The sequence below is a fragment of the Hippichthys cyanospilos genome, chromosome 5 (genome assembly GCF_059441005.1).
Source record: "Hippichthys cyanospilos isolate Australia breed blue-spotted pipefish chromosome 5, RoL_Hcya_1.0, whole genome shotgun sequence".
In the NCBI taxonomy this organism is placed as follows: Eukaryota; Metazoa; Chordata; class Actinopteri; order Syngnathiformes; family Syngnathidae; genus Hippichthys; species Hippichthys cyanospilos.
The window spans coordinates 9,699,125-9,726,140 of NC_142373.1; the positions used below are offsets into that span (position 1 = coordinate 9,699,125).

The following is a 27,016-nucleotide window of genomic DNA, read 5'->3' on the forward strand; positions in this document are numbered from 1 at the left end:
CAGCAGCACACCACTTCAGACCCCGATTGTTCCTTGGCTTTGTAAGGCAGTAAGCAGAATACACCAGGCACTATTTTTCTGTCTTTAGTCACAGGTGCGCTGCAGTACATTATCATTTTCCGCCTTTGCTTTTTACATTTGTTCTGCTAAAATTGCTCACGGGCATGCTGTATTCTCACAGGAGCCATTTGCTGTTTAAAAATACTTCATTGAGGTTTCGGGAACGAGCTGCGTCATCAACGCCCCTGAGGCATTCAAGATGAACTAGTCTCGCTAAATAGGACAGAGAGAGATGTTTTACTTAGAAGCATTTCAGCCCCACACAACACATACTGTGCGGTGTGGTCGCAGCAGGGTTGAGAGCTCCATCCAATAAAGGCTTTCCGTCGTTGCGCTGTGGAATTAACCGCTGAGTGCTTTGGTAATGGAGGGTATTATACCTTAAGTGCAGTCCCTCTCATTGAAAATTCCCGAGGCCTCTCAAGAGTGCAGAGTTTAATTGTCAACAGAAAAGAATACAGTTAATTTGGAATGGCACACAACCCAAGGGATGTACAAGGGGATGCACTAGGCAAACACATTCGTTTCATGAAAATAATGTCGGAACTCTTGTCTTTTTAAGATGATAAAAAAAACAGAGCAATCTTTGAAAAAAAACTTGTTTTTCCACAGTGGTTTTGATGAAGAGAGACCTGAAGTACCAATGCTTTTTAGAGACGTCCCATCCCTGTTGATTATCTTTGTGCTCACCATGCCACAGCCCCTGCGAAAAGGTACACTTCTCATCAATTATTTATTTTTGAAAATACCCAATCAATTCTTTTCAGCTTGTTTGAATATCAGTTTTTGATATTTGAAATTATTGATGTAGACTGGATTGTTATTTTCCGGCGGAATAGCAGTAGCAGTCAAACGTTTAACACCTTCAAATTTATATGGTGGTAAACACATAAAGACATCAGAAATTCAAACTACTTCCTCAAAAAACACACAGCCGTGAACTGAAAGTCATTCCAGTTCATAAAGCGTCACCCACACCATAAAGCTGACTGAGACCCGAGATGTGCTAAGCTGTTATCTGGGCAAAACATGCCTCATTTGAAGAATCTAAATTGTTAAACATTCTGCTTTAATTTCATTTCTTTTTTATTTTTTAACGAAATTCTTCCATCTATATTTCTTCCTAATCTCAATCACCTGTCTCACACTGACAGATATTTGTGCTCAAACGTTGGGCAGCGTGATACAAGCTGAGTAACATGTACTATTGTTTTTTTTTTTTTTATTTCATAATGAACTTTCTTTTTTCAAGTGTCTCCATTATTTGAACACAATACCATCAGACTCTATTGTTCAAATGTTTATTAGCTGTATATAATGTCAATAAATATCCATTTTAACTGGGCTCGCAGTCAATGAAATGAAAACAAGGCCTGGCGTGACTAAATGAATTTCCCTCTCGCAATTTAACATAGTTGCTAGGCACCACATTGCCCCCAGAAAGTGTTGAAACAATATTTTTATACTAGACATTTTTTGCCTTGAGCACAATAACTGCATATAGGTGAGTTTTTAAACAGAGTGAAGGGAAAACAAATTCTCAAACAGTGCTAATTTACCCGCCAAAAATATGCTACCTTTTGCTACCTATGCTACCTTGCGAGCTTCACCTTTATGATACAACAGCGATAGACTGATCATATTTTTGCTACAAAGCAGCTTGTCACATATTTCACCCCCGTAAAGCCACCAAAGCATAAAACCAGACAGACACGGGTTCGGCATTTGGTCCTACGTGTCTGATTCCGCAGCTCCTTGGCGTGTCCTTCTTCTCAAGCCTGTCGCAGTATCTCCTCCATCGACCACCTAAAGAGCTCGCTGACAAGCTGCAGTCATGTTTAATGACTCATTTCATGACTGCCTCAATTTGATTGACCGCTTTCAAGGACGAGCAGAACTCTCGCTATATGGAAATTGTGGATGTATTGGAAACGTACAATTATTCTGTAAAATCACAGTTCAGGTGTGCAGCATCCATCGAACCTGATTAAAAACAAAACAAAGGGCAGTAATGATTACCTGTTGAAAGATGAACGGACAAAGTGATGAAACTACAATGAGATAATGAGCAAGCGACAACAATTATAATGAAAAAAAAATAACATTGAGTTGGGCGGCTGTGGAATTGCTAACTTGATTCCTTGCAACACACCTCCATTCAAAACAAGTAATGTTCAATCACTGATTAAGGCATTGGAAACTCAGAAAAAGTCCATTGTGCATCAAACAATAACTGCAAATTTGGGCTTTCTATCAATCTAAAACAGCTGACATTCGAGTAGACTAATGAGGCTTAAATTACTTTATTTTACTTCATTGCAATGTATGGTCTATTTATGTCACCTTTAAACAGGTAGTGAAACACTAAGCAAGAACGACATTGAGCCAGAGTACGCACTTTTACTTTTTCTTAGCTCACTGAAATGTTCTTGTTTCCCCGAATCCCTTGCAATATGCTCCCTCATCCAAGTTTTTCTGTGTTCAACAAAATATTCCCCAAAAAGTCAAAGTTATAGAAAATAATTGAGCTGACTTCCCTACCGCTGTTCTTGTTACAGTAACATATTTTGTAAGAAATGACATTATGCCAATTGAAACGACTATACCTCAGCAAATATGGTCATGCTGCACGTCCCATAAAAAAAGGGTGACCAACCTCTGAAAAAGATGCTAGCACCAGTGCTAGCAGTGCAAAAGTTAAAATAGTCATGATATAAATATCTAGCTCAGTATGGGAATATATTTGCGTATGCTCATTTGCATGATGCTAGCATTATGGCACCTTGAGTGCCGTGTGTTATATAGTTGTATTTTTTTTCAAAAAGTGGTTTAAACGGTGATTTTGTACGTTTGACCTTGTCCACCTCTCCCATCGTAGAGCACTTTACCTGTGTGGTGAAGATGCTGTACAACCTGCAGTTCATCCAGGCTCTGGCCGCACTTTCGACCAAGCTGAGGCTAGAAGAAAGACAGGCATGGAGCTCGTCTGGGACAATCAAAAAGGTAAAAAAGGCAGCCACAAACAAAGATGATCCTTTTGTCTTTGTGATCTCCGCGCGGTCTCCGGAACCACCTCTCATTCTCCGTAAATCATTGTTTATGACTTGGGATTGAGACGAATGAAGCCCCCTTTCGCGTTTCAGTTCTAGAGTTTCCACAGGCGACGATATCGATCTTCATTATTTGTAATAGCGTGACTGCTGGGTAGTGTTGCATTAATTGGCTATTTGTCTTCACCCAATTACATTGGAATTAGTGAGCGGCTGGCTTGAATGTCAAAAGGCAAATATCTCAACCCCAACCCCCATTGCATGTTTCTTCTATCAATAATGACCGTTTTTTTTTTTTACTTTTCTTTGAAACAGTCTAATTATGATATTTTAATGCAATGTTAATGTATTGAAAACATGTTTTAAAGAATGCTCATGCTCCTGTGTTGGGATTGTATAAATCGTCGACAAAGGACAGCAGATGCGATAAGACTGCTGTTTTATATTCTTCTGCCTTCCAAGTGATAAATGCTTGCAGCGCTTTCTCTATACAATCTACACACCCAACAATGTGATCTTTATTTCAAAACACACATTCAAGACTGTTGCGAGTATTATAAAATACATCATTACAAAATACATACACCATAGTAGGCTTGGCTGAATGGCCAAAAATCCCCCCCCCCCCTTTTTTTTTTTTATTTGCTGTAGTCATTCTGGACGCTAACAATTTCAATTGAAGTAATAAACCCAACAAACATACATTGAAACAACTGTAAATCATCATTGACCATGATCGGGCGATGAGAGGTGATGGATGTTTTTGTTTTGATTTTTAGAGCCACGCTAATGCAGAGACGTCTTTTGAAGCGCTGCTCGCTCACGTTATCACTGAGCTGTCCCAGAGCAACAGTCTCTATGCGGTCAACGCGGAAGATATCATGGTGAGTTATCTAACACTTTCTTATACGGCCCCCTTTGTTTAGTTTTTTTTTCTCTCTCCTCATTTCGCCGCCTGGAAACAATCAATTACAGTTTACTCAAAGACAGTGATTCAACTAATATAAGGCTAGCTGATATTTATCATGCTATTATCACCAAGCTGTTGGCCGGTTATTGATCAAGCGTTGCCGTTCGTCCCCTCGCCAGCTGAGCTCCAGCGTGTGGTCCCCGCAGTCTGTCGAGTTCAGTCTGCAGCAGTACTGTCTGCCCTTCCTTCGGCTCGCCTGCCTTCTGCAGCATCACCTCTATGGGGACAACCTCACTGGCTGCTTGGTGCGTAGTCATTAATGCCACATGATTTCTTTTTCCTTTTTTAAGTTGGTTAGGTTTGATTCAGCTTTTAAGATGAATGCAGAGTTAAAATACTGAAATTATTCATCCGTTTTACCAGTCATATGTCTATAATGAATTTTTTAAAGGCTCGGGTACCAGCCAATCACAGCTCATCTTGTGAATGTCACATGACTGACATGTGAGCCGTAATTGGTTGTTACTCGAGCCTTGAGCTAAGGTGATCATTTTCAGTGGACAACAAGTGGAGAATGTGTTTTTAAAGGTATCGATTATACGGTACATGAAGAATTTACTCAGCTAAGTGAACGTTAGCAAAATTAACTTTTTTTTTTTTTTTTTTTTTTTTTTTTTTAACTGCGAAAAATCCCTGAATAAATGTTCTCTCCCTTTAATATGCAAAGGGAATAATCTTCTAAATTTAAGGATATCATTAACTTTATGAGCATACAAACGCACATTTCCACATTCCAAGTCTTGTAAAAATAAAAAGAAGAAAAGTAAATATGATGAAGATAAGGTGCTTATTCACAAGTTTGAACGACTACCTGAAGTTACTTGTTTTTCCATTAACGTTTTGGGGCTTTTCACACTGCGCCGCATTGAAGCATGGCAGTCATATTTGTCACTGGTTGCTAAGCAACAGAACAGGAAGTGCACCTGTACATTTTCCTTCTTGTTTGGCCATGAAGTCAGCTGCAGCTAGTTAACACTGTATAGAGGTAGACCAAAAACAAATCTCCACTACAGTTGAGTACAAATGAATAGGCCCAGAATGACAAAGTGGTAAATGGAAATTATATATGCATGTCTTTATTTCTCTGAATTCATTTTTTGATGATATCCTTTTCATATTCTCAGGAGCAGGAAGAGTTCTCGTCCCTGGCCGCGTGCTCGGGGCTCGCCCCCGCCCCCTCGGTGGCTTCAAATCCCGTGAACAGTGCCTCGTGTCTGGAGTGGGCGGTCAACGCCTTCGACTTGGTCACGCAGTGGTGTGCCGAGGTCAAAGGGCTCTCTCAGGTGCAGGCGGAGCATTCGTTGGTAAGTGGCTCTGGAACAGACGCGGGGGTTTGTCGTACTGTTTTATTTGACATCATCAGCCTCGGTAAAGATGGAATTGAGCGGAATTGAATTTAGCGTAAATAAATCGAAAGCAGTCTAAACCCCAGGACAAAATGTGGAGCCGCTAAAATATTTTCTCTCCTCCCTCTCATTTGTCTTTGTGCGAAGACCATGCTAGTCCAGGATTCTCAGTGGGCACTGCCCCGCCTCCTCCAGCTGCCTGACAACTACAATATCATCTTCCAGTACTACCACAGGAAGGCCTGCACTGTTTGTAAAAAGGTGCCAAAGGACCCCGCGCTCTGCCTTGTCTGCGGCGCCTTTGTCTGTCTCAAAGGGGTTTGCTGCAAGCAGCAGGGTATCTGTGAATGTGTTTTGGTAAGTTGCTCTACTGCTAGCGATGTCAGATATCCGTTTGAACTGCTCTGGCAGTGAATGAGTTCAAAAAAAATATGGATGTCATATGGTGTTTTCACGTAATGCCTCTTCTCGCGTAGCACTCCCAGCACTGCGGTGCTGCCACGGGCATCTTTCTACTGATTAACGCCTCAGTTATCATCATCATCCGCGGACATCGCTTCTGCCTCTGGGGTTCTGTTTACCTTGATGCCCATGGAGAGGAGGACCGCGATTTACGGTACCACCCGCACGCACACACCTGTCATTTATTTTGAATGTTTATTGCTTTCCTTTACTTGTATGCAGATCCAGCCTATTCATTTGTTAATTTTTTGGTCGATATTTTTTGACTGAGTTGAAATACTCTGATAAGTCCTAGATCATATTCCCAACTTCGTTGCGTCATTTATTTTTTGAAATATCCTTGCTAATTGTGGAACTTTAATATTATGGGACGGTTAGGAAAGCAAAGAGAAAGTTTATTTTGAAAAAATAAAATCTGGCATTAATAGGACATGATTTAAAATATTTCATTAAAATTATTGGTATCTGCGTTGACTGTGGGTCTTCTGATGTGCCTCCTGGCCACCAGGGGGCAATACAATACATTTACATCTAAAATGAAGTTTCCCCAACTACTGTCAAATGGCGTAATATTTGTCACTTTTACAGAGGATAAAGAATATATGCCTAAGAGTATCATTTTACTGCCTATGAAGGTATTATTGCAACAAATATTTGTCATAAAAAATACTAGTAAGCTGGGTCACTCATAAATTGAGGTATTGCTTCCTAATTAACACAAATGCAAATTAAGAACAACGAACCAACCATCCAACCCGACTCTGATGACACTCCCTTGGTCACGCCCCTTATGTTACCTGCACCCTCTTGTTCATGATGTATTGCTACTGCCTTAAACGAAATGTAACATTGTAACATTGATGGAACATACTGTCGGATATATCCTACGAAAGGTAGCTGTTCGATTTATCTGATGAGGTCATCAGGTAACCTCAGAAAGAAACAAAAAGTGTCATATATTTTTCATTTGTTAATCACTTCAAACTGCACACATGAACGCTATAGTGCTGACAGTAATTCCCTTTTTTTTTGGAGGGTGGGGGTGAAAGAGTTTAAAGGCTTTTCAATGCATTTTTGCTAAATGAATGTAGATTTTTAGATGTTATGGATTGATGCGTCTGCCTTCCTTTCCTGATTTTTTTTTTCCAGCCGTGGAAAACCTCTTTTCTTGTGTGAAGAGCGATATCGAGTGTTGGAGCAACAGTGGGTTTCGCACACGTTTGACCACATCAATAAGCGTTGGGGGCCTCATTATAATGGACTCTAAAAAAAAAAAAAAAAAAAAAAAATCTTCTAAAGTTCACTTTAAAACTGCAGCCCGTCACAGAGAAGAAGAATATTAGCAGTTTGTGTCTGCCATGTTTGATAAAAAAAGGCAACTCAAAGTATCGGTGCAGTGATCTCGGTTTTTGTGAAGTTTGGTGTCCAATCACGAGCCCAAAGGATTAACACGTGTGTGCGTTTGATCATTTTATCATTTCGATTTCAACAGCTGGGGAAAAAAAAGAAAAAAAATCACAATTTGGACACATCGACTCAATCAAAACAAGTTTAAAAAAAAAAAAAAAAGCACAACCTTTCCCAGAGACCTACTTGGTTTGGAGTAGTTGATGTTTATTTGGATAGATATAAATATATATGAAAATGTCTAACGCTGATTATCCCTGCAATAATGCACCATGTATGATGATGTTAAAGCATATCCCTTTTAATCCCGGTTTTGGTATGAATTATGACGGGTGCAGATGCATTACTGCTACATGACATCATTACACTACGGAGTTTTTTTTTTTTTTTTTTTTTTTTTGCAAAGGAGCTAAAAGCTCTTTTTATGGGTCTAGTTGCAATCCATCCTCAGGAATTTTGTTTTTGTTTTTTTGCTGTTGAGAAAAAAAAAAGGTTTTAGATATTTAAATAAATGCTGCTGCTCATTGTTCCAAGTAATTTTAACTTTTTTTTTTGTGAAGGTTGCGCATTGAGGTTTTTGCTGGAAACGTCGGCTCAGATTCGCTTTGTCAAAGGACGCGTGCGCTCACTTTATTACACTCACTGAAGTTAATCATGTACTGCCTGAGCTGGGTTTTTTTTTTTTTTTGTGTGTGTGGAGAAATAAGATGACGTTTTTGTTTTTGTCCCTTCAATGTTCTGATTGACCACACACTATATACATAAATGAATAAAATATATCCATAACAATGTAAAGTTTGTCAGTTTGAATCGGATTGTCAAGCTGTAAAAAGATAAAAAGATAATAAAAAGATAGTGGTCCTCACCAACCCAAAACAAAAACATTTGGAAATGAAATTGTTCCAACTCCGAGGCCTCTTAAAGGGGAAGTCAAGCCAAATGTTTTCTTACAAAAACATGTTTTATGTGCCCTGATTGTGATTAACTTTTTATTTGAACAATTATCCAGCTTTAATCTTTTAAAATAGTGATTTAAAAAAGAAATCTTCCATTTCTTAAAAAGGTTAAGGGCATGAGCATCAGATGCAACTAAAATGCTCTCAATGAAGGAAAACAAAAACAGATTGAACTCGTCTTTGGCACTGAATGTTCTCATTTTAATAGATGGCCTCAGTTGTTTTTGGAATTTAAATACGAATTAAGTAGGAAAATCCACCCGTTGTTGTCGATCTCGGGGCGGCCATTTTGTCCCTTGCTGCCAACTGATCATCAGAGTTACTCAGGGCTCACCTTATCTGCGTTTGATCATGTGACATTTGCAAACTGAACCATGATTGGCCCTTACCTGAATACGTAACAACTGTGACAGCAAGTGGCAAAATAGCTTTTGCTTTTTAATCAATTCCTAAGACACATTTTTGAATTTTTAAAAACTTTTTTAGTATCCTAACATTCAATCCCAGGTACCAATATTGATCTTTGTCCATGATTTTCAAGTGTTTGGCTTAAGAATTGTGTAAGAATGGCTGGGACTCACTAAATCATTACTGAAGTCATCAATTACTTTAGATACTAGTAGTACTTGAATGCTGAAAAAGTAATTGATTACTTCAGCACATATAACTTAAGGTAATCAAATAGCACTTAATTCCCTTAAGTCATTCATTACTAGTCGTTGTAGTTGAAGAAAAAAAATGTAAAAATACGTCTTCGGGTTTGAATGAGTTGATTCATACTCCGCGAACTGAGTATTAATCCATGTCATATTTAGACTAGAGACATTGTAAAAAATATTTTTGACTTCCCCTTTAAGTGACTGTAATGACCATTTTGGACTCGCGATTTGGAGTTGCATTCCACCGTTATATTTGGACTTTTTTTTTTTTTTTTTTTTTAAATGCCCGCTTTACACTGTGCATGACATCTTTTGAGTCGCTAATTCTTTAAGTGTCTTAACAAATTTATTTTTTCAATGATCTTTTCCGGAGCAAAATTCATCCAGTCGTGCCTGTGAGATTTTTTTGATCAGAGCGAAGACAAAGAATGCCCATTTGATTTTTTTTTTTTTTTTTCATTTTGCCACAAAAAAACAAAAAAAAAGTCACGCATGCTGCTTTTATGTTTACCGAGTTTGACTTTGTCATCACGTTTGCAGTACCCACTTTGTAAATGACCGCAAGCAAATAATCAATGAGTGTAAAATTGTGATTGAAAGCTCTTGTGTGTGTTTTCCTGTGCGATTGAAGAGAGAATACAGTACATTACTGTAGGTGCAGAATCAAACTTTCTGATTTTGGCCAGAAAGTATGACTTGGACATTTAATGCAACATGTAATATATGTGAATAAAATATAAGCACACTGCTCGGTGTCCTGTGTTTTCATGATATTGTCTTCAACCAGAAATACTTTTATTTGCATTCATACTAAAGTTACGCTTGAAATTTTAAATCTTGTGTTTTTTGTGGCAGTAACAGCAAATTTACCGACGTTCCGGAAAATCAATCTTGGATTTTTGGGGACCCCGTGCTGGAATATTGGTTGACCGCTAGTTTTTTTGTTTTTGTTGTCAAATATGAACTATAGTGTTAAATCATTCCGCTGAGTAATCAAGTAACATGACTGACTTGGTAAACTTTTAGTAAATTGTGCTTTGAGTAACCGTCACTTAATATTTACACAGTCTTAATAATTGCAGCCCAAAAATGAATGATTTTGAATGACGTGGAATCATACTGAGATACAGAATGGCGTGAAATGATATTGAATGCAATGAATGATTTTGAACATGCCATCAGGAGTAATTAGACATTTTTCTACCCTTTGCTTCCATATAGCTCCGCCCCTTATAGTGTTTTTTTGTTTTGTTTTTGTTGGTGTGGCATTTTTGCCGTGCTGAAAAAAAATCTAAAGAAAGTACGAGCTAAACATGATTTTGTAAAAGGGACAATGTGAATGTTTTTTGTTGAAAGTGTCATTTAGAATAAATAAGCGTATTTTGTGAGTATTATAATGGTGAAAATTGAGAATTTTTGCTCACTGAGTTTTTGGAAAGTTGAAAATATTAACCAGAGTTGACTTGAATGAGCTCGAATTTGGAATGGGGAAAAATACTATGTTGAAATTGGAATCACATGAAGGTTTTATATGGAAGGCGATGCTTGTTTAAAAAAAAGTGACGATAAAAAATAGGGATAACTGTCACCACACAACGAAAATTTTAGAGTAGTAGTAGTTTTTGAGTAATCGCATACAATGTGTGTGACATCTTACCCTCGCACAAATTCCTCAAGCATGTGATTTGTGTATTTTCTTGTAATTGGGTTGAGCTTCATGGAACAATAGATGCCTTGTGGGTAGCCACGCTAAACGTGATTTCATCCATCCAAGTGGACCAAAACCCAGCCACAGGAAAGGAATGCCGCCTGTGTCAAAGCGGTGAGGTCAGCAATTCCTCTGGACCCTTTTTTTTTTTTTTTTTTAGCTTCCTGCTCAGGTGAGTTGAACCGATGTCTTTCAACGCGCTCTCCTCAGGTGTCCATAAGCTCATTATTAATTATTAAACTCCCTGACTGGCTGAAGAGGCAAATCAGTTTGGATATGTTGCGATGGATGGTGAGTTTTTTTTTTTTTTTTTTTTTTTGGAGGGGGGCGCAGGTCATGCATGAAATAAAGCAATTTAGACATTTTTTATTTCTTGTTTTGTAGAGCTCAAGGATGGAAACGAGGCAGCAAACAACAAAGGGTAAGAAATAGAAATCACTTGTCCGTAGCATTGTAATGTGCAAATCATCTTTTATAGTACACAGCATCAATTTGTGGGAGCTTTTGTGATAATACCCGAATGTCAAATTTGCAGGAATTAAACACTGGATTGTTTACTGACGTATACAAAAGTGATTCATAGGTTATAGATGAGATTGTATGTAGACTACACATAAGTAGATCAGAATAGACTGTGTAAAGCAACGGTTTTCAAATTATATATACCAACCACTACCTAAACAAAATACATAGCCCTACAATATTGTAGTGGGCCCAAGTTTCAATATAAAAATCAAGACAGGCTTTATATTGGTTAATTTTCTTCTATGCCATTGTAACATTATGCAATCTACATGAACACTATAGTTCATACTGATTTACACGATTTTTTATTTATCGCAAACTTAATTAAAATGTGTTGCAAATGATGATTCAAAAATGTGCCCAATTAAATACTTAAAGACTTTGACCTTAGAACTTTTTTTTTTTTTAAATATGCAAAAAGGTATTTAAAACTAGTCGAATTTTTCCTCATAAGACTGATGAATAAAGTACTGTGTATACAATTATATTTGAGCAACAAAAATGGTTTCCTCGCCACCACAAAATCTTGTCAAATCTTAAATGGTTTACTTTATAAAAAGCTGCTCAGATTTTAACAGATTTTCCACAAAAACACTAATAAATATATTTATTTATTTATTTATTTATACTGTGTTTTCCGCACTATAAGGCGCACCCAGAAGCCTTCATTTTTTTTTTATTGATATTCATAGATGGGGAATGAACTGATAAAGTAAGCATTTCCTGTTTCATTTGTGTGTTTACAGTTAAACACTGTCATTATGCTATTAAGAGTTTAGAGTTATTTGAGTTATTATTATTACTTTGAGTATTACTATATTGTGATTGAAAAAGTTTTAAAAAATGTCATTAATTGAGGGTGCGCCTTATAATCCGGTGCGCCTTATGCATTGAACAGGTTTTAAAATGTCATTAATTGAGGGTATATATATATATATGTATATATATATGTGTGTGTGTGTGTGTGTGTGTGTGTGTGTGTGTGAGTCTTCAGGTTGTCCAGGGTGACAAGGGCAAGTTGCTGCAGCCCTGCTTGCGGCTGCTAAGGTTTACCGTAAAGCCTCTTCATATCCCCTTAGGGAGGATTATATAGTTCACCAGGTTTTTTTCTTTTTACTTTCGCCACAAGGCTTTAAACAGAGACAGTGAGCACGGGTGCTTGTTGGAAGCAGAAAATGAGATTACTAGCTGAAACGGGCAATGGTGTGCGCTCGCCGGCCACATCATTAGGTACACTTGTGGTTCAGGTCAGAGAAGAGATGTGCAATGAAAACTAAAGCACAATGCTACTAAAACAAATCGCATTGAATAACGAAATGGTTAGAAAGATGTTTGTTTAAACGTTTTACTGTATGTCCCCACAAATATTGAGCAATTTACAGAAGCCAGGGTGCTGTATTGTATCGTTGCAGGAAGGTAAACAATGAAGGGTAACTTGAGCTTGAGCACGTGGGGTCACCGGTGTCTTGTTCTCAATCAACTCTCTGACTTTTACCTCACGACGAACAGTTTCTCTTGTCTGAAAATGTCACAGACGGCAGCTATGGAGGAAAAAAAAAAAAGTCCAGCCTCTGCTTCAGATAAATGGTTGATGTTAATCTTCTTCTTCAACGGCTTTCAAATGAGGGCATAGAGAACTGGCCAATACAGTACTGTTCAATACAGATATCAATGATATCAAATAAATGATACATGCCTTTTTATTTTTAAAATATGACTTATTTACCCCAAACATTTGGCTTGCATAAATCAACCTCAAATATGAGAAAATACTGAATTTGAAGAAAACTGAAACAAACTGAACGAAAAGAATCTTGGTCATAACCTTCATAAAATCAATAACAACAAATATTTAAGAAGACCGATGTGATACGACGCAGTATTTTTGGGTTGATATCGGACCGATATCAATATTGGATCGGGACACACCCTCTTTTCCTGCAGGCATTATCAAATGCAATTTACTGCAGTGACAAGAACTTTTAAGTATTTTCAAATTAAGAGCAAATTGCTTGGAACACGGAGCAACATATTGCTAAATTACGTTACAGCGACTCTTTGGCAAAGGTTTGTACGCCTTCAAATTATAAACTTATATATATATATATATATATATATATATATATTGCTCCATTGCTTTTCCATGAAATAATCCACACAAGTGATGCTTTCAAACTTGCATGATGAAATGGGAACCCCCAACAAAAAGGGGACTTTGACTTTATTTACACAAGGTTGCCAGAGCGGGACACGTCACGTGACCTGGCGACTCTGGCGGACTTCCTGGTTACCTGCCGGCAACCCGAGACGCATCATATCAGCGGCCATTATGAGTGCATACACCTGCCACTTGAATATTTTAACTCCGCTGCAGATCAGGTCACAAATTGCCCGTGAATTATTCATCCTCATAATTTAGTATGAATTAGTCGGCCTCATTTTGGAGAGGGTCGCTTTGACGGACGCAGGTATGGACCGAGCCGATTTCTTTTAAAATAAGCCTTTACTTGTTGACGTAGTCCCTAAATTAAAGTTAGAAAGTGTTGACTTGCTCGATTAATGAGGTTGTCGGTGGAGCGGCTTGCATTTTGTCGAGCTAAATGCAGAGCATCATTTAGGAATCGTTTTAAGGTAGGCGATTAAGTTTTTCTTCATTGATGTTTAACTCAGGATTAGCGGGCGATTATTTCAACGCTGGCTGCATGGTTATGTGAGTTTCTGAAGGACGGCGCGATCTTTGTCCGGATTGCGGCAGGTGCGAAAGGAGCGCCGCGGTGTATCAAGGTGTAATATCTGCATTACTCACGCCGAGCGCCCCGTCGTTCATAAATGTGTCCCGGCTCCGTTTGTGAGTCTCGTGAGAGTTGATAACTGTTCACATCAAGCCGTCAGGGTCACGCCGCCTCTGGCAGATCACGCTCCATCATATCTAGCGGGGCCATATATATTCCACTATGGAATATCACAACATGACAATGCCGTTTACCGATTAATCACAACGTTTGAGGACGTTCGGTGCCTCTTTGACCCTTCAGATCATCACAACAGTTTGATTCATGTTGGTGCTTTTTACATGGCTGTTGATCATAAATCCTTGCCGCTGGGCAACCTTCTCCGATATGTTTCGCGCCGTGGACCGGTTTCGCGTAAAGCCATGTTTGTCATATATTGATAGAAAAGGGATGTTTTTTTTTTGTTTTTGTTTTTTTAGGCTGATGCTGATTGCACAATTGGCTGAATAAAACGCAGATAACTGTTTACTCAGCCTTTTAATCAAACTTTTTTTTTTTTTTTGGTCCCTCAATGCTTACAGCAGCAAAGCTAGAAATGACATGTGTCTCTGATGATACCCTTTCTTTTCAAATTAAGAACAAATGAATGAGAACATGAAGCAAGGATCTCAAAAATAGCAAGAAAAAAATGACCTGTGCTGCTCTTTCTGGTCAATATAATACTTAATGGTCCTCACCATGCCCACATAAAAGTCGCCAATTATCATCACTGATGCGACTGTGTACATATTAGGCTTTCTTTTCAAATTAAGAGCAAATTAATGAGGACATGAAGCAACATATTGCCAAATTGTGTTAGTGTGACTCCTCCGCAAAACATGAAATGCCTTTTTTGTCAAATTTTAGGCCAATTATCATCGGTGATGCGATTTGTGTATTATATTGTATTATATTGTATTATATATGTATACTAACCTTAACCCTTTCTTTTCGAATGAAGAGCAAATCGAGAACACGAAGCAACCCATTGCCAAATTGCGTTATTGTTGCATTCTTCCGCACCACATCGAATGCCTTTATTTTGTCATGTTTCGTTAGCCTTGAGCTAAACCGACTTGACAAATAAATAAACGGATGACCTTCTTTCAGTCCCACCTGTAAAATATTTTCCCCGTGTGTCCCCGAGCCTAAAAATCTTTCCGTTTTGGCCCGCTGATCGAATAGACAAGCAACCTTCCGGAAGCGTGCGCAGCGAAAGTTAGCCAGTCACTCAAAGCGCCGCATGTCAAGCTAATGCCATCCAATCCAATTCATCTGGAGGAGATTGCGGCGGCGGGAGGAGGGGAGCCTCCCGGTGGAGCGCGCTAAGCTGCCTTCAGTCAAACATTTGCTTGTTGCTCTCGCCTGGCTGTCATTTGTATAATGATCACAAGGCTTTTGATATAATCGTTCTTGGCGCCCATGAGTGAGAAGAAAGTCGCATTTGCCGTGTAAGTACAGCGGCGCCCGGCTTGTCACCCTTGTATCCGCAATTTAGTGGCAGGCGGAGAGTCTTGTTGTTTGTCAGTGAAGCTGCTGAGAAGGCCTTGTGGGAATAAATGTACTATCCTGCTTTTTCTTACACTGGCATGTCCCGCTGCAAATACTTTATTGCTTTCGTTGCTGCCTTCTCTTTAGTTTTATGTCATGGCGCAACTGTAAAGTCGTTTTACTCAAGTTTCTCCGTGAACTGTGACTTTGAGGTTTTTTTTCTTCCCCAAGACAGCAACATTTTTTAAACTGTATCCATGACTAATCACAAAAAAAGAAGATAAACCTTTGTTAATTTAAAAAGTTAATATTATTGTGGGATTGTCGCTTTGGCTATATTGTATTGTGCAGCCAGTACGTGTAAATGAATACCGTATTATAAGGCACATCGGATTATAAAGCGCACCAACGAATGATCTATTTTAAAACTGTTTTCATATATACTGCATTATAAGGCGCATAGAATAGAAGCTACAGTAGCGGTTGGGTTGCTTTATGCATCCACGAGATGGAGCTTTGCTAAAGGGAACAAAACAATCAGATAAGTCAAATTTTTCAATCAGAAATGAAGAATTAAGATGATTTGTGGGAAGTAGCATCCGAAGAATGGGGGGAAAAATACCTCTTGATTACAATAAAAGACTGTTTAGATCGAATCAAGGGCTTGAAAGAATACAATTATGATTCAATTAAATATTAAAATGAAAAATTTTAATCAAATTACAACCAAAAACCTTAACATTGTTTTTTTTAACCTTTTTATTAGTTTAGTTTCTGGATTTATTTTATAAAATGACACTTTCTTTTACAAACACATTTAGCCAGAAATTGCATTTTCGGTTATCTTATAAGCATTTGCATTTCCGATTGTGTTGATGTGAATAATTTCAATATTAAAATGCACACTCCAGAAGCGTCTTGTTTTTTCTGTCCCTTAGGCGGTCCTTGTATGGAGTATATCCCTACAAGTCCAGCATGATTGGCCTCGGGAACCTGGGCGATCCATCCGATAACTGGGACATCGTGGAGACCATCGGCAAAGGAACGTATGGCAAAGTCTACAGGGTGACCAATAAGAAGGATGGAAGTCAGGCGGCAGTCAAAGTGCTGGATCCCGTCAATGTATGTCATTTGCGGTCCCGACGTTATGTTACGAAAATATAGATGACCTTGTCTGTGGCAATAACATTTGAAATAGTGTGGAACCTCATTTTAACGGGCTGGTGAGGGCAGGTCAACTGCTGTTACTTTTGTTTTAAAAAAAACCCCAGCAATAATTTCCCTGGGTCAGTTTGACCCAAAGCGTATTTAGTCACCTAATTTATCTAAAATGTGTATAATCTAAATGGATGATTTCGTTTTAACTAATAATTTGTTTATTTAGCAAGAACAGCAATTATATCTACGGGTCATTTTGACCCGGAGCGACTTTGTCACCCAATTGTGTCTGAAAAGCGTATCGTCTAAATCTATCATTTTGTTTTACTCAATAATTTAGGTTTATTTCTCAAAAATAACTATGATGCCTCTGGGTCACTTTGACCCTGAGGTGTGCATACAAAAGTGTAAAAAACTTTGTTTTTTGGTTAGGAACCCATTCACAAACTAACAAACCCAATACTGAGTTTATACCCGTGTGCCAAGCAGAGGTACTGCGATACTACATTGAACATTTCCTTTAACTTTCATAAGGGGTCATTTTGCCCCACAACATAAGAGGAAAGTTATTAACTGCCCATTGATGGCACCAAAGCACATGACTCTGCTCATACTGAAGCTTTTGAATGTGTTTCATCTCAGCATACAAGCCACACCAACAGAGTAAGTTGCCCGTAGTCTGTGCGCTCGTCTCCTGTTTGGAATTGATGGAATGTCATGTTGTAATTCAGATTTGCTCCTGCTTTACTGTAGCTGTATCCTCCCTCTGTAAACCCTCTCATTCGTTTTTGTGATAAGAACTCCTTGGTGTCTAGCTTAGACTTGAAGTGTAGGACTGAGCGGATGAAGCAATCCCCCCACCATGATTCTCTCCTTGATGGCCGTTGGGATGCGGCAGTCTCCCGTCTCATCCCTCTGCTTGACATTATCACTCACCAATCCAGAGAGGAGTTCTCTTGCCCTTTCCTTCAGTGACTTTCAGGGAAAACTACCAGCAGAAGTAGTTTAAAGGAATAATTCTATTAAGGCCTGGAGTACACCCCCGAAGTTCCTTCGAGTACTCCATTGGAGAACCACTGGCCTACACTTCTTAAACCCACATAATCTCCCGCCTTTTTATGGAAAACATTATCTCGTCCACATGGTTTTGTTGATTGAAAAAACCCTTGCTACAACAATCTGCGCGGTTTAATTGATTTACAAGCATGCCACGCCACAAGGCGGCAGTAATGTCGCCAAGTTCTGTCCAATCGGAGAGAACTTCTGTCATTTGATGTCACTGGTGTCGGCATCCTCGGCAGGAAGATTCAAGAGTGAATAGTGATACGACGCAAAGAAATTCTTATTCTGTTCACTCCCCCCGAGCAGACTACAGTCCAAAATCGAGCAAATAATAAAGTAGGCAATAAAACAAAAACAATAAGAGCAATAAGGGCCATAATAATGAACCACTAATAAATGAATAGACTGACATTCTGAGCATATTATGGAGTAGATGGTGTGGACGAAGATGATAGTGCAAAATATTTTGTATAGAGCAGCTTTCCTACACTGTCCAGGATTTGTAAGCTAAAGGTAAAGTGACTGGTGGTGAGACGGATTAGTGCGGGAGGAAAAAGAGTAAAGTGATGATGCAAATCTCTGGTTTATAATCGCTTCTCGCAAAAGCAGATCCGAAGAATTTGGCAATTCTCCACTTCGTCCAGAATTTCTGAAACCATTGGTTTTTAATCCCAAAAAACAACCGGGCACAATCACTAGAGCAGAAAGGGCACGCCAGAAAAATTTAGCAAGTTAAAATGGATTTTTGACGCCTGTGGTCGTCAATGGCAGTGAATGAGTTCCCCATTAGAATACGTATCATCTTATCATCCACCTGTTATCCATCTCAGCAGGTGGCCATTTTGTAACTTTCTGTCACCTGGAAATAACATCTTAGTTGCTCAGGGCTCAGATAACGACCGATCATCAAAATTTCACGCGGTAATAATGTCCCGTATTTTGATGTGAAACCCCAAGAGTAGAACTCCATTTGTTCCTCAATCCCATCCAAAGCATCAAGGCCTGAATCCTTTTGTGTCCTCCGGTATTGCCAAAAGGACGTGGACGAAGAGATCGAGGCAGAATACAACATCTTGAGGTCCTTGTCCAACCACCCCAACGTGGTGAAGTTTTACGGCATGTTTTACAAGTCTGAAAATTTATCGGGCGGGCAGCTGTGGCTGGTGCTGGAGGTGAGCACAACAAATACGGCTAGTCGCAGGCGGAAATGGTGGAGCTTTTTTTTGTACGCGTGTCTCCTACGCAGCTCTGCAATGGCGGTTCCGTCACGGAGCTCATCAAAGGCTTGCTGATGCGAGGCCAACATCTGCACGAGCCTGTTATAGCGTACATCTTGTGCAGCGCCCTCCTGGTAAGCTGCTAGCGTTAGCGGGGATTCCACATGCCGAGCGTTGGTCGTGATGAAGGTCTTTTCTTCTGGCGGGCTCAGTTTGTTTTGCTGTACATCATGCAGCGTGGATCACGCATGTTCTCCTCGTTCTCCTTTTGAAAGGGTCTCCAGCATCTGCACAACAACCGGATTATCCATCGTGATGTGAAAGGCAATAACATCCTCCTGACAACTGAGGGAGGAGTCAAACTGGTTGACTTTGGTACTGTATTGCTCTGATTTTTCCTCCCAAGTAATTCTACATGATTGCATGGAAGTATCATTCCACATCATTTCTTTTCTTCAACATTATTCCAAGCTTTCATCGCCATACTGAAGATTTTTCACCAATACATTTTCACATCATTCCATGTTAGTGTATATCATTCATTACATCCCACATCATTTCATGTCTTCCAAACTAACGTTTAGCGTCCTACATTTGCCCAATAACATATTGCACATTTCATCGATAATGTAATTCTACATCATTAATATTCTACAGTGCATCGATACATTTCTTTCAAATTAATTTCACATCTTTTAGCGTTCTACATTTTCTCAAACACATTGAATATAATTCCACATCATCCCACACCCATGTATATAAAGTAATGTCATTTCACATCATTAAATATCTTCCAAATTAATACCTTATCTTTCAATGATCCATATTTTTTCACCACATATTGCACATTTTCACCAATATAATTCCACATCATTCCACGTCAGTCTGTATCATTTCACGTCACTGAATATTTTTTTAATGAATTCCATATCATTCCATATTCCACATTTTCACCAATATAACTAAGTCTGCGTCATTCAGTATAATGCCATATGTTTCAACAAATATTTCACATCTTTCCATGTTAGTCTGTCATGCTGTCATTCCGCATCATTTCCTCTTTCAAAATCATTCCACATATTTCAAAATTGACCAACATACTTCACATTTTTCGCCAATCTAATTTCAAATCATTCAATGTCAGTCTAAATACCATTTCATATCTTTCAATATGTCAGCCTAAATCCCTGTCATTCCAAATCATTCCATGTCAGTGTACATTACTTAGTATGTTTGCACATCATTCCATATTTTTCAAAATCATGCCACATCTTTCATCGCATTCCATGCATTGGCCAACAGATTGCACATTTTTCACCGATACGATTCCACATTGTCTACTGCGTATTCCTTTGTACCATTTTCCCTATTTTTCTGTATCAGACCGCATTTACATATTGCACTGTTTCATCCAAAATAATTCCATGTGATTCCACATCATTCCATAACTCTCAGTATGATTCCACACCACTCCAGGTTGCTCGGTTTGATTCGGGCCATATTTTTTTCTCATTCAGCATTACAGCATTCACACTCGATCTCTCACACTTTCTAGCGTTTTAATTCTTGTGTATATACTAAACAAAGTGAGTTTAAAAATAAATCCCCTTTTGTCACCATGACGTTGTTTGATTTCATGGACTGCAGCCTTAACCGGCGGCTATTATTGCTCATTTAAATTGCATTATTTTGCATATTAAAAGAAAGCTGTTGTGGCAAATGACGCGGAACCCCTCAGGCGTGTTTATATCCTCTGTGTCGTGGAGATGAAGTGGACTCATGCTGATAAAAATCTGTCCTACATAATTTGAAACGATCCCTTTGTTGTTACTTCTTGGCGGGCTGAATCATACGCCGACATTTATTATTTACCGCCGGCGTTTCGTCTCACTTCTTTGAAATAAACATTCCTTTGGTATCTTTCAGGGGTCTCGGCGCAACTGACCAGCGCGCGACTGCGGAGGAACACTTCCGTCGGGACCCCGTTTTGGATGGCCCCTGAGGTCAGTCACCTGCTTTTTAGCCCTAAAACGTCCGAGTGGAATTGTGAGAGGTTGGGCTATTTCTGCCCGCCTCTCCCCCGTGTCATTACGTATTCCCCTCCACGGGAACGCCTCTCCAGGTCGTCTCAAGGTTAATAGCTGGGAGACCGTGGCCCGCCGCTTTCTCCGCGGCACAAATGAAGTGCCGTGACAGGATTGCGAGGAAAGCACCTCGGGGGGCAATTAGAATAAACTCAGCTGTGTAATGTACTGTCACTTACAATCATTGACTGGGAAATTCATTGAACTGGCCCTTAAATGCGCACTTTGTCATTTCTGACGCTGGTGGGCTTTTCATCATAATAACAAGAATGTCCGGTAGTGATTGTTGTTGCTGTTTGTTATTAAATAAAGCATATGTGTTGATAAAAGCAGCTACGTTTCATCACTAAAGTCATTTGCTATTTTAGCATTAATACAGTGGTGTCTAAGCTGTGGCATGGGGGCTATTTGTGGCCCCCCGGACACATTTTAGTGGCTCGCTAGCCACATTTTAGCAGGCAGTGGCAGATAAGAGAAAAATGTATTTTTTTGTGGCCCGCAAGGCTATTTAAAATAGTAATGAAAAAAAAAGTTTGATGAATGCCAGTGTTAATCGCGTGGGGGAAAAAAAAATCTTTCAACAGAAAAGCCTTAACGTAGTGTGGGAGTCAAAATAACAATGCTATATAGTGGGGTTATGCTACAAATTGAATTAGAATAATAGAAGATTTGAAAGTTATTTATATTGTGAAATTGATGTTTTGCAAAAGTGGCAAAACAAGGCATGTTTTCAATAGATTTGTCTCAGTACTGTCTATTTTCTGACCCTCTGTTAACCTAGCACTTGAAATTAATTAAATAAATAAATGCCTACGATAAAATGCTTTGCTCCATGAAAGATATGTACAAATATATCTTTGAGATAGATCTAGTTGTTTCATTTAAACTATAAATGTTAAAAACTTATGCTTAAACTGATTTAAAAAACAGTATATGTTATCACATGCAACTGTCAAAATATTTTCCACAGGATTTATCCTTATTTTTTTAATGAATCAAACTTTTAATCAAATATTTGTTGAGTTTGTTACTTCAATTGCAGTTCCACATTACCATAATCTGCCGGAAAAAAAATAGCGGCGGTAGGGATTTAACAAACTCGTGGGAACCGTTGAAAATGTTACTACCTAAACACGCCACAAGATGGCAGCAAAATCCCGTTTAGACAATGTAGAACTCACAGAAGAGTACATAAACAAACTGTACAATTCCCTCAATGTCAACTAAACTGACCATTATTTTCTTCTATATTTTTCATACAGCTCCATGTGTGCCTAAAACTATCACGTTTCGACTAAATCAACTGTATATTAGTGATCTCATGTAACTCTCATGTTTCTTCCCGAACATGTACGTTACCAGGTGATAGCCTGTGAACAGCAGTATGACTACTCATACGACGCCCGCTGTGACGTGTGGTCTCTGGGCATCACCGCCATCGAGCTTGCCGATGGGGACCCCCCGCTGGCTGACATGCACCCCGTCAAAGCGCTCTTCAAGATCCCACGGTGAGACCGCTAGAGGGCGCCCCTGGCCTACAGCTGCAAGTGGCCTGAGCGCACACACGCACACACAGTAATGACAAGAAGCAACGATTACAAACCATGGCGAAATATTTTTTTCTTCCGCTCTATGCACACAGAGCAGTCAAAACATTTTACAGTTAATACTAACAAGGATAAATAATGCAATAAGCATTTCCTCCCATTGACAGTGTTGTTCAATATTGAAGAGTACTATAGACGCACCCGGTTGACTTTTTTTTTTTTTTTTAATCTGCACAATCGCGCAATCATCCCCCTGTTAGATGGAGATGTGCCCTTCTGATTGCAATTTGCATCGGTGATTAGTTCCATTCACACCGAGGTGATCGGAACGTGCCAGGCACAATGCAGAATTTCAATTTAAACAAAGTTGACATGAGAATCTTCAAAACGATCCGTGTTGTACATACCTCAAGTCTAATTAAGTCTATTGAAAATCACGTTCACTTGAAATTAGTCGCAACATTGACAATTACGGTTTATGAAACGTATCTAATACTAGGACTACAGCTACAGAAAATCCTATTGAACAATTGAGTTTCCATCAAAAGAAATAAAAGAGCATATTTAAATAAGCCCGTTTTGTTAAAAAGTGATCTGTAGGAACGGCAACTGCCTGTCACTGGTCATTTATTTCTATGTAACTGCCTTCGAAATGGAATTCCACAAGCTTCTAAATTCAGCTCTGCTAATAGCAAACGATGCTAGCAAATACGACTTTCAGCGCTGCTAATGTTGGAGCCACAGCTAAATGCTAGCAACAGGCGCTGTATAATAAGGCAATGTCAGTATAATGAAGTTTGTTTTTTTTTAAAGCTTTCTTGGTTTGCAGTTGAACTTGATTTCAGGCTAACAGCGTTGCTAACATTACGCCATGACATGCTGCTGGGATCTACTTCAAAGTAAAATTTGCCAAGGCATTGTTATTCATCTGTTATTCCCTAGAAAATAAGATTTATTTTGAAGTTGACAGCTTATTAGTATTAGTACCCGCCATTTTAGACTTACATTTTGCTAAAGCCTTGAACAAAATAAAACTGAAAGAATTGTAAACATGTACCTGGGATTGAAAGCTCTTAAAAAATGTAAAAATACGGCTTTGGCATTGAATGAGTTGAATAAACGGGTACCTGAGGCAGGACAAAAAAATGCATTTTCTTTAAGCAAGGTACTCATATTATTCGAGGACTCGTTTCACCAATATCTAATACAAAAACAGAATTGGCTGAATTTTCCTTTGGTGCCAATTTGTCTATAAAATGGCAAGCAGTCCAGGGTGCACGTCGCCTTTTCTCCCAAAGTGAGCCGGCAAATGCTCGGCTCCCCCGCAAGCCTAATGAGGAATGACAAAATGGCCGTGTGGCTGAACTACACTTCTTTCTTAGTACCCGCTGAAATCAAAATAGATAGTTTGCCCTTTTGCAGGCAAACGGCTCCCGCGCGGAGATGCTCGCCGTATAAATCACCGGCAACGTCTTGAACCGTGAAATGATTCTGTTAACATGTCATTTATCTGAAATATATTTTGCCGCCACTGCGTCAGTCACGGCAGACAAAATGGCCAAGAAATCTGCCGTAAATGATGACTCCCGTATGAACGACTTTCTAAATAGGGAAATGTGTTCCACCTTCGAGTTTGAAGTGGAGCTGCGGGTGATTCATGACCGGCTCGGCTCAATTCATCTTTGCAGCTTTTAATGATTGTAAAAACTTGGTCTTTTTGCCTGTTGGATGCGTCACAAGGTATTAACGGGGGAGCCTTCTCGGTCAACTTATGTCCTTGACTAGTACTGCGATACAAACGCTTAAAAAAATCTTACTATCGTTGCGCTTTGAATGTATTTCAACGGCCGATTTCATTGTCGTGCTCGGTCACAATGCCATGCTTTATGTCGGGAATATATGTTGTGAAATCCTGCAAAATAAATATCGGTACTCCGTGGTCAGTGTATTTACTGGTAGCAGCAGGATTTGTGACGCTATTTTTTTCAAATTCAGCTTCTCCCGTCAGACTAAAAGCAGCTTTAAATTCTATATGATGGCACATACTGATACAGTTTGTCAGTACAATATATACACATGTAAAAGTGCTGTGATACTATGGCACTGATACTTCTTCCCCAACATGACTTATCCCTTTCAATAAGGTTAACTGTGAACTCACTTATATTTGACTGAAACTTACTGTTATGTTCTAGATAGGGTATGTTTTTTAACTATAAATAAAAAAATAAAATAAAGACTTTTGCTATCGCTAGCTTTAATGGGAAAATCAGGTGTTAGTACTCGGTATCATCGTTCATCCATCCATCCGTCCGTCTGGTTTCCAGGGGCGGAGCTACATGGTGGTTGATACATGGTGGTTTTTTTTTTCACCATTTTTGCAGTATTTTTATACCTGTGGTTCTCCACCACAAATTATTTGTTAAAGTGAAGATTAGTAAATGGACTTCATGATAAAGAATGCTGCGTGCAGTTTCTGTCGCTACTGTACCTTATAATGACTATTTTGTCAAATTTAACAGGGTTTCTGCAGTTATCAGCGAATCTGAATTAATGCATTGACAGGAACTGTGCATTTTTCTTTTTAAATTGAGAGAAAACCAATCAGAACATGAAGCAAATTATTGTTTTGAGTTATAGTAACTAATTTGCAAATCATTGTTTTGGGGGACACGTGAGATTTTAACAGGGTTTCTGCAGGTATTAGCAAATCAGATTTAATTTGCTAATGGGAACAGTGCATTTTTCTTTTCAAATGAAGAGAAAAGCAATTGTAACATGAAGCAAATAATTGTCACATTTTTTTTATTGTGACTAATAGTTGCTTCAGGGAGTAAGAGAGATTTTACCAGTATTTCTGCATTTATCAGCAAATTAAATGGAATGCATTGACAGGAACAGAGCATTTTCCTTTTCAAACTAAGAGCAAATGAATTAGAACACGGAACAACTTATTTTAACGCGACCCTCGGAAAATGTCGCTCCCGGAGTACGTCAGATTTGAACACGGTTGATTGGTTTGCGACGTTCCGAAACACAGCAGGACCAAAACAAACTTCGGAAGCGTATACCGTGATTGCATTATCGACTGAATTATTTTAGTACCCGGCATCCATCCGCATCAGCCCGTTCGCTCCCGCTGGAACATTGTTATGACATGACCCCGTGCTTACAGTATCTAATAACATTGTTACGGTTGCGCGATGGGCTTTGCGCCCGGCCGGAAGCGGGCCATAAACACGGCGTGAGCTCCATGAACTAGGGTCACCTTCGCGCGCGCTCTCTTTACGCTTGTGAAATACGATCCGCTCGGAGAACATTCACGCGTTCAAAGCGCAGGTCTCTCCGGCCGCTATATCGGCGTGCCCGAGAAGACATCTTTCCCTCCATTTGCCATCTTTCCGCCTCTTATTTGATGAATTGAGTGCGCCGCCGCGGTGTCATTGACAGATGCGAGCTCCTAATATCTTCTTGTGAAGGTAATGGAGCACGTCAGAGGGGGAAGTTGTAAAATCAACTGCAAAATTAATTACAAATACAAATATGCCCTGTGATGTTTTTTTAATCGGCGCAAGGTTAATGGCTCCTGTTGACTTTCAGTCTGGTGCGCCGCTTTGGCTTTGTTCATGCGACATCAATGTCAAAAATAAATAAATATACCTGGGATTGAACCTTTAGACCCTCGACAGATACGTAAAAATACGTCTTTGGGATTGAATGAGTTACATTCATATATAAGTGAAAGAGCTATTTACTCTTTCAGTGCTAGCCATTTTCTAACCTTCATGTACTCCGACATTTTAAATAAATAATTACATAAATACCTGGAATTAAGCCTGCACAATTACGGCCAAAATAATAGTGACGACTATATTGAAATCACGATTATTCCTCATGTTTTTGGTCAAACGTGTATTTAGTGCTCTTTTTTAATTTATTGCAACACAGCTAACTTACTTGCTGAGTGCAAAACAATAAAAAAAAAAACAAAAACAAGCAAATTTTAAGGACAGTTCTGACACTTTATGTTGATTATTTTTGGGGGGACAAATATTTATTAATAATTAGGTTAATGATTTATTTTTGTGAACAAATGTTGACTGTAATTCCAAAACAGGACGCTTTATGTTTAATATTTTTATGTGACAAATATTTATTTATAATTATTTTTGTTTGAGAACAGCGCTGACACTTTATGTTGATTATTTTATGTGAACAAATATTTATTCATAATTAAGTTAATGATTTATTTTTGTGAACAAATCTTTACCCTCATTCCAAAACAGGACACTTTATGTTTAATATTTTTGTTTGACAAATATTTATTTATAATTATTTCTGTTTGAGAACAGCTCTAACACTTTATGTTGATTATTTTTTGTGAACAAATATTTATTAATAATTAATAATTTATTTCTGTGAGCAAATTTCTTCTGGAACCCCAAAAGAGGGCGTTTTATGTTTAATATTTTTCTTTGGACAAATATTTATATATAATAATTTATTTTTGAGAACAGGTCTGACTTTTTATATTGATTTTTTT

At 38.8% G+C, this 27,016-nt stretch overlaps 2 protein-coding genes across 6 annotated transcripts in view; both read left to right on the forward strand.

Moving 5' to 3' along the window:
* ubr3 (ubiquitin protein ligase E3 component n-recognin 3) overlaps positions 1-9,658 on the forward strand; it is a 30,182-nt gene extending 20,524 nt beyond the window's left edge. Inside the window, exons 32-39 of the mRNA XM_088414802.1 lie at positions 673-773; positions 2,939-3,063; positions 3,890-3,994; positions 4,200-4,325; positions 5,205-5,384; positions 5,574-5,783; positions 5,903-6,042; positions 7,038-9,658. Coding sequence (XP_088270928.1) covers positions 673-773; positions 2,939-3,063; positions 3,890-3,994; positions 4,200-4,325; positions 5,205-5,384; positions 5,574-5,783; positions 5,903-6,042; positions 7,038-7,155 — 1,105 coding nt within the window. The 3' untranslated portion in view covers positions 7,156-9,658. The remainder of the gene's footprint in view (positions 1-672; positions 774-2,938; positions 3,064-3,889; positions 3,995-4,199; positions 4,326-5,204; positions 5,385-5,573; positions 5,784-5,902; positions 6,043-7,037) is intronic.
* A 1,208-nt stretch (positions 9,659-10,866) lies between these two features.
* The window catches only part of myo3b (myosin IIIB), a 76,031-nt gene continuing 59,881 nt past the window's right edge, over positions 10,867-27,016 (forward strand). For 3 of the 5 annotated variants that reach the window (XR_015865611.1, XM_088414914.1, XM_088414918.1), the window contains exons 1-9: positions 10,867-10,909; positions 11,003-11,039; positions 16,344-16,527; positions 17,206-17,226; positions 18,663-18,797; positions 18,872-18,976; positions 19,118-19,217; positions 20,769-20,845; positions 22,289-22,434. Coding sequence is in view for 4 of the 5 variants with exons in the window: in XM_088414914.1 (XP_088271040.1) it covers positions 10,903-10,909; positions 11,003-11,039; positions 16,344-16,527; positions 17,206-17,226; positions 18,663-18,797; positions 18,872-18,976; positions 19,118-19,217; positions 20,769-20,845; positions 22,289-22,434 (812 nt within the window). In the remaining variant the exon portion in view is untranslated. Of the gene's footprint in view, positions 10,910-11,002; positions 11,040-15,198; positions 15,366-16,343; positions 16,528-17,205; positions 17,227-18,662; positions 18,798-18,871; positions 18,977-19,117; positions 19,218-20,768; positions 20,846-22,288; positions 22,435-27,016 lie in introns of those variants that run through there. The other 2 variants (XM_088414917.1, XM_088414915.1) reach the window with 2 other exon arrangements.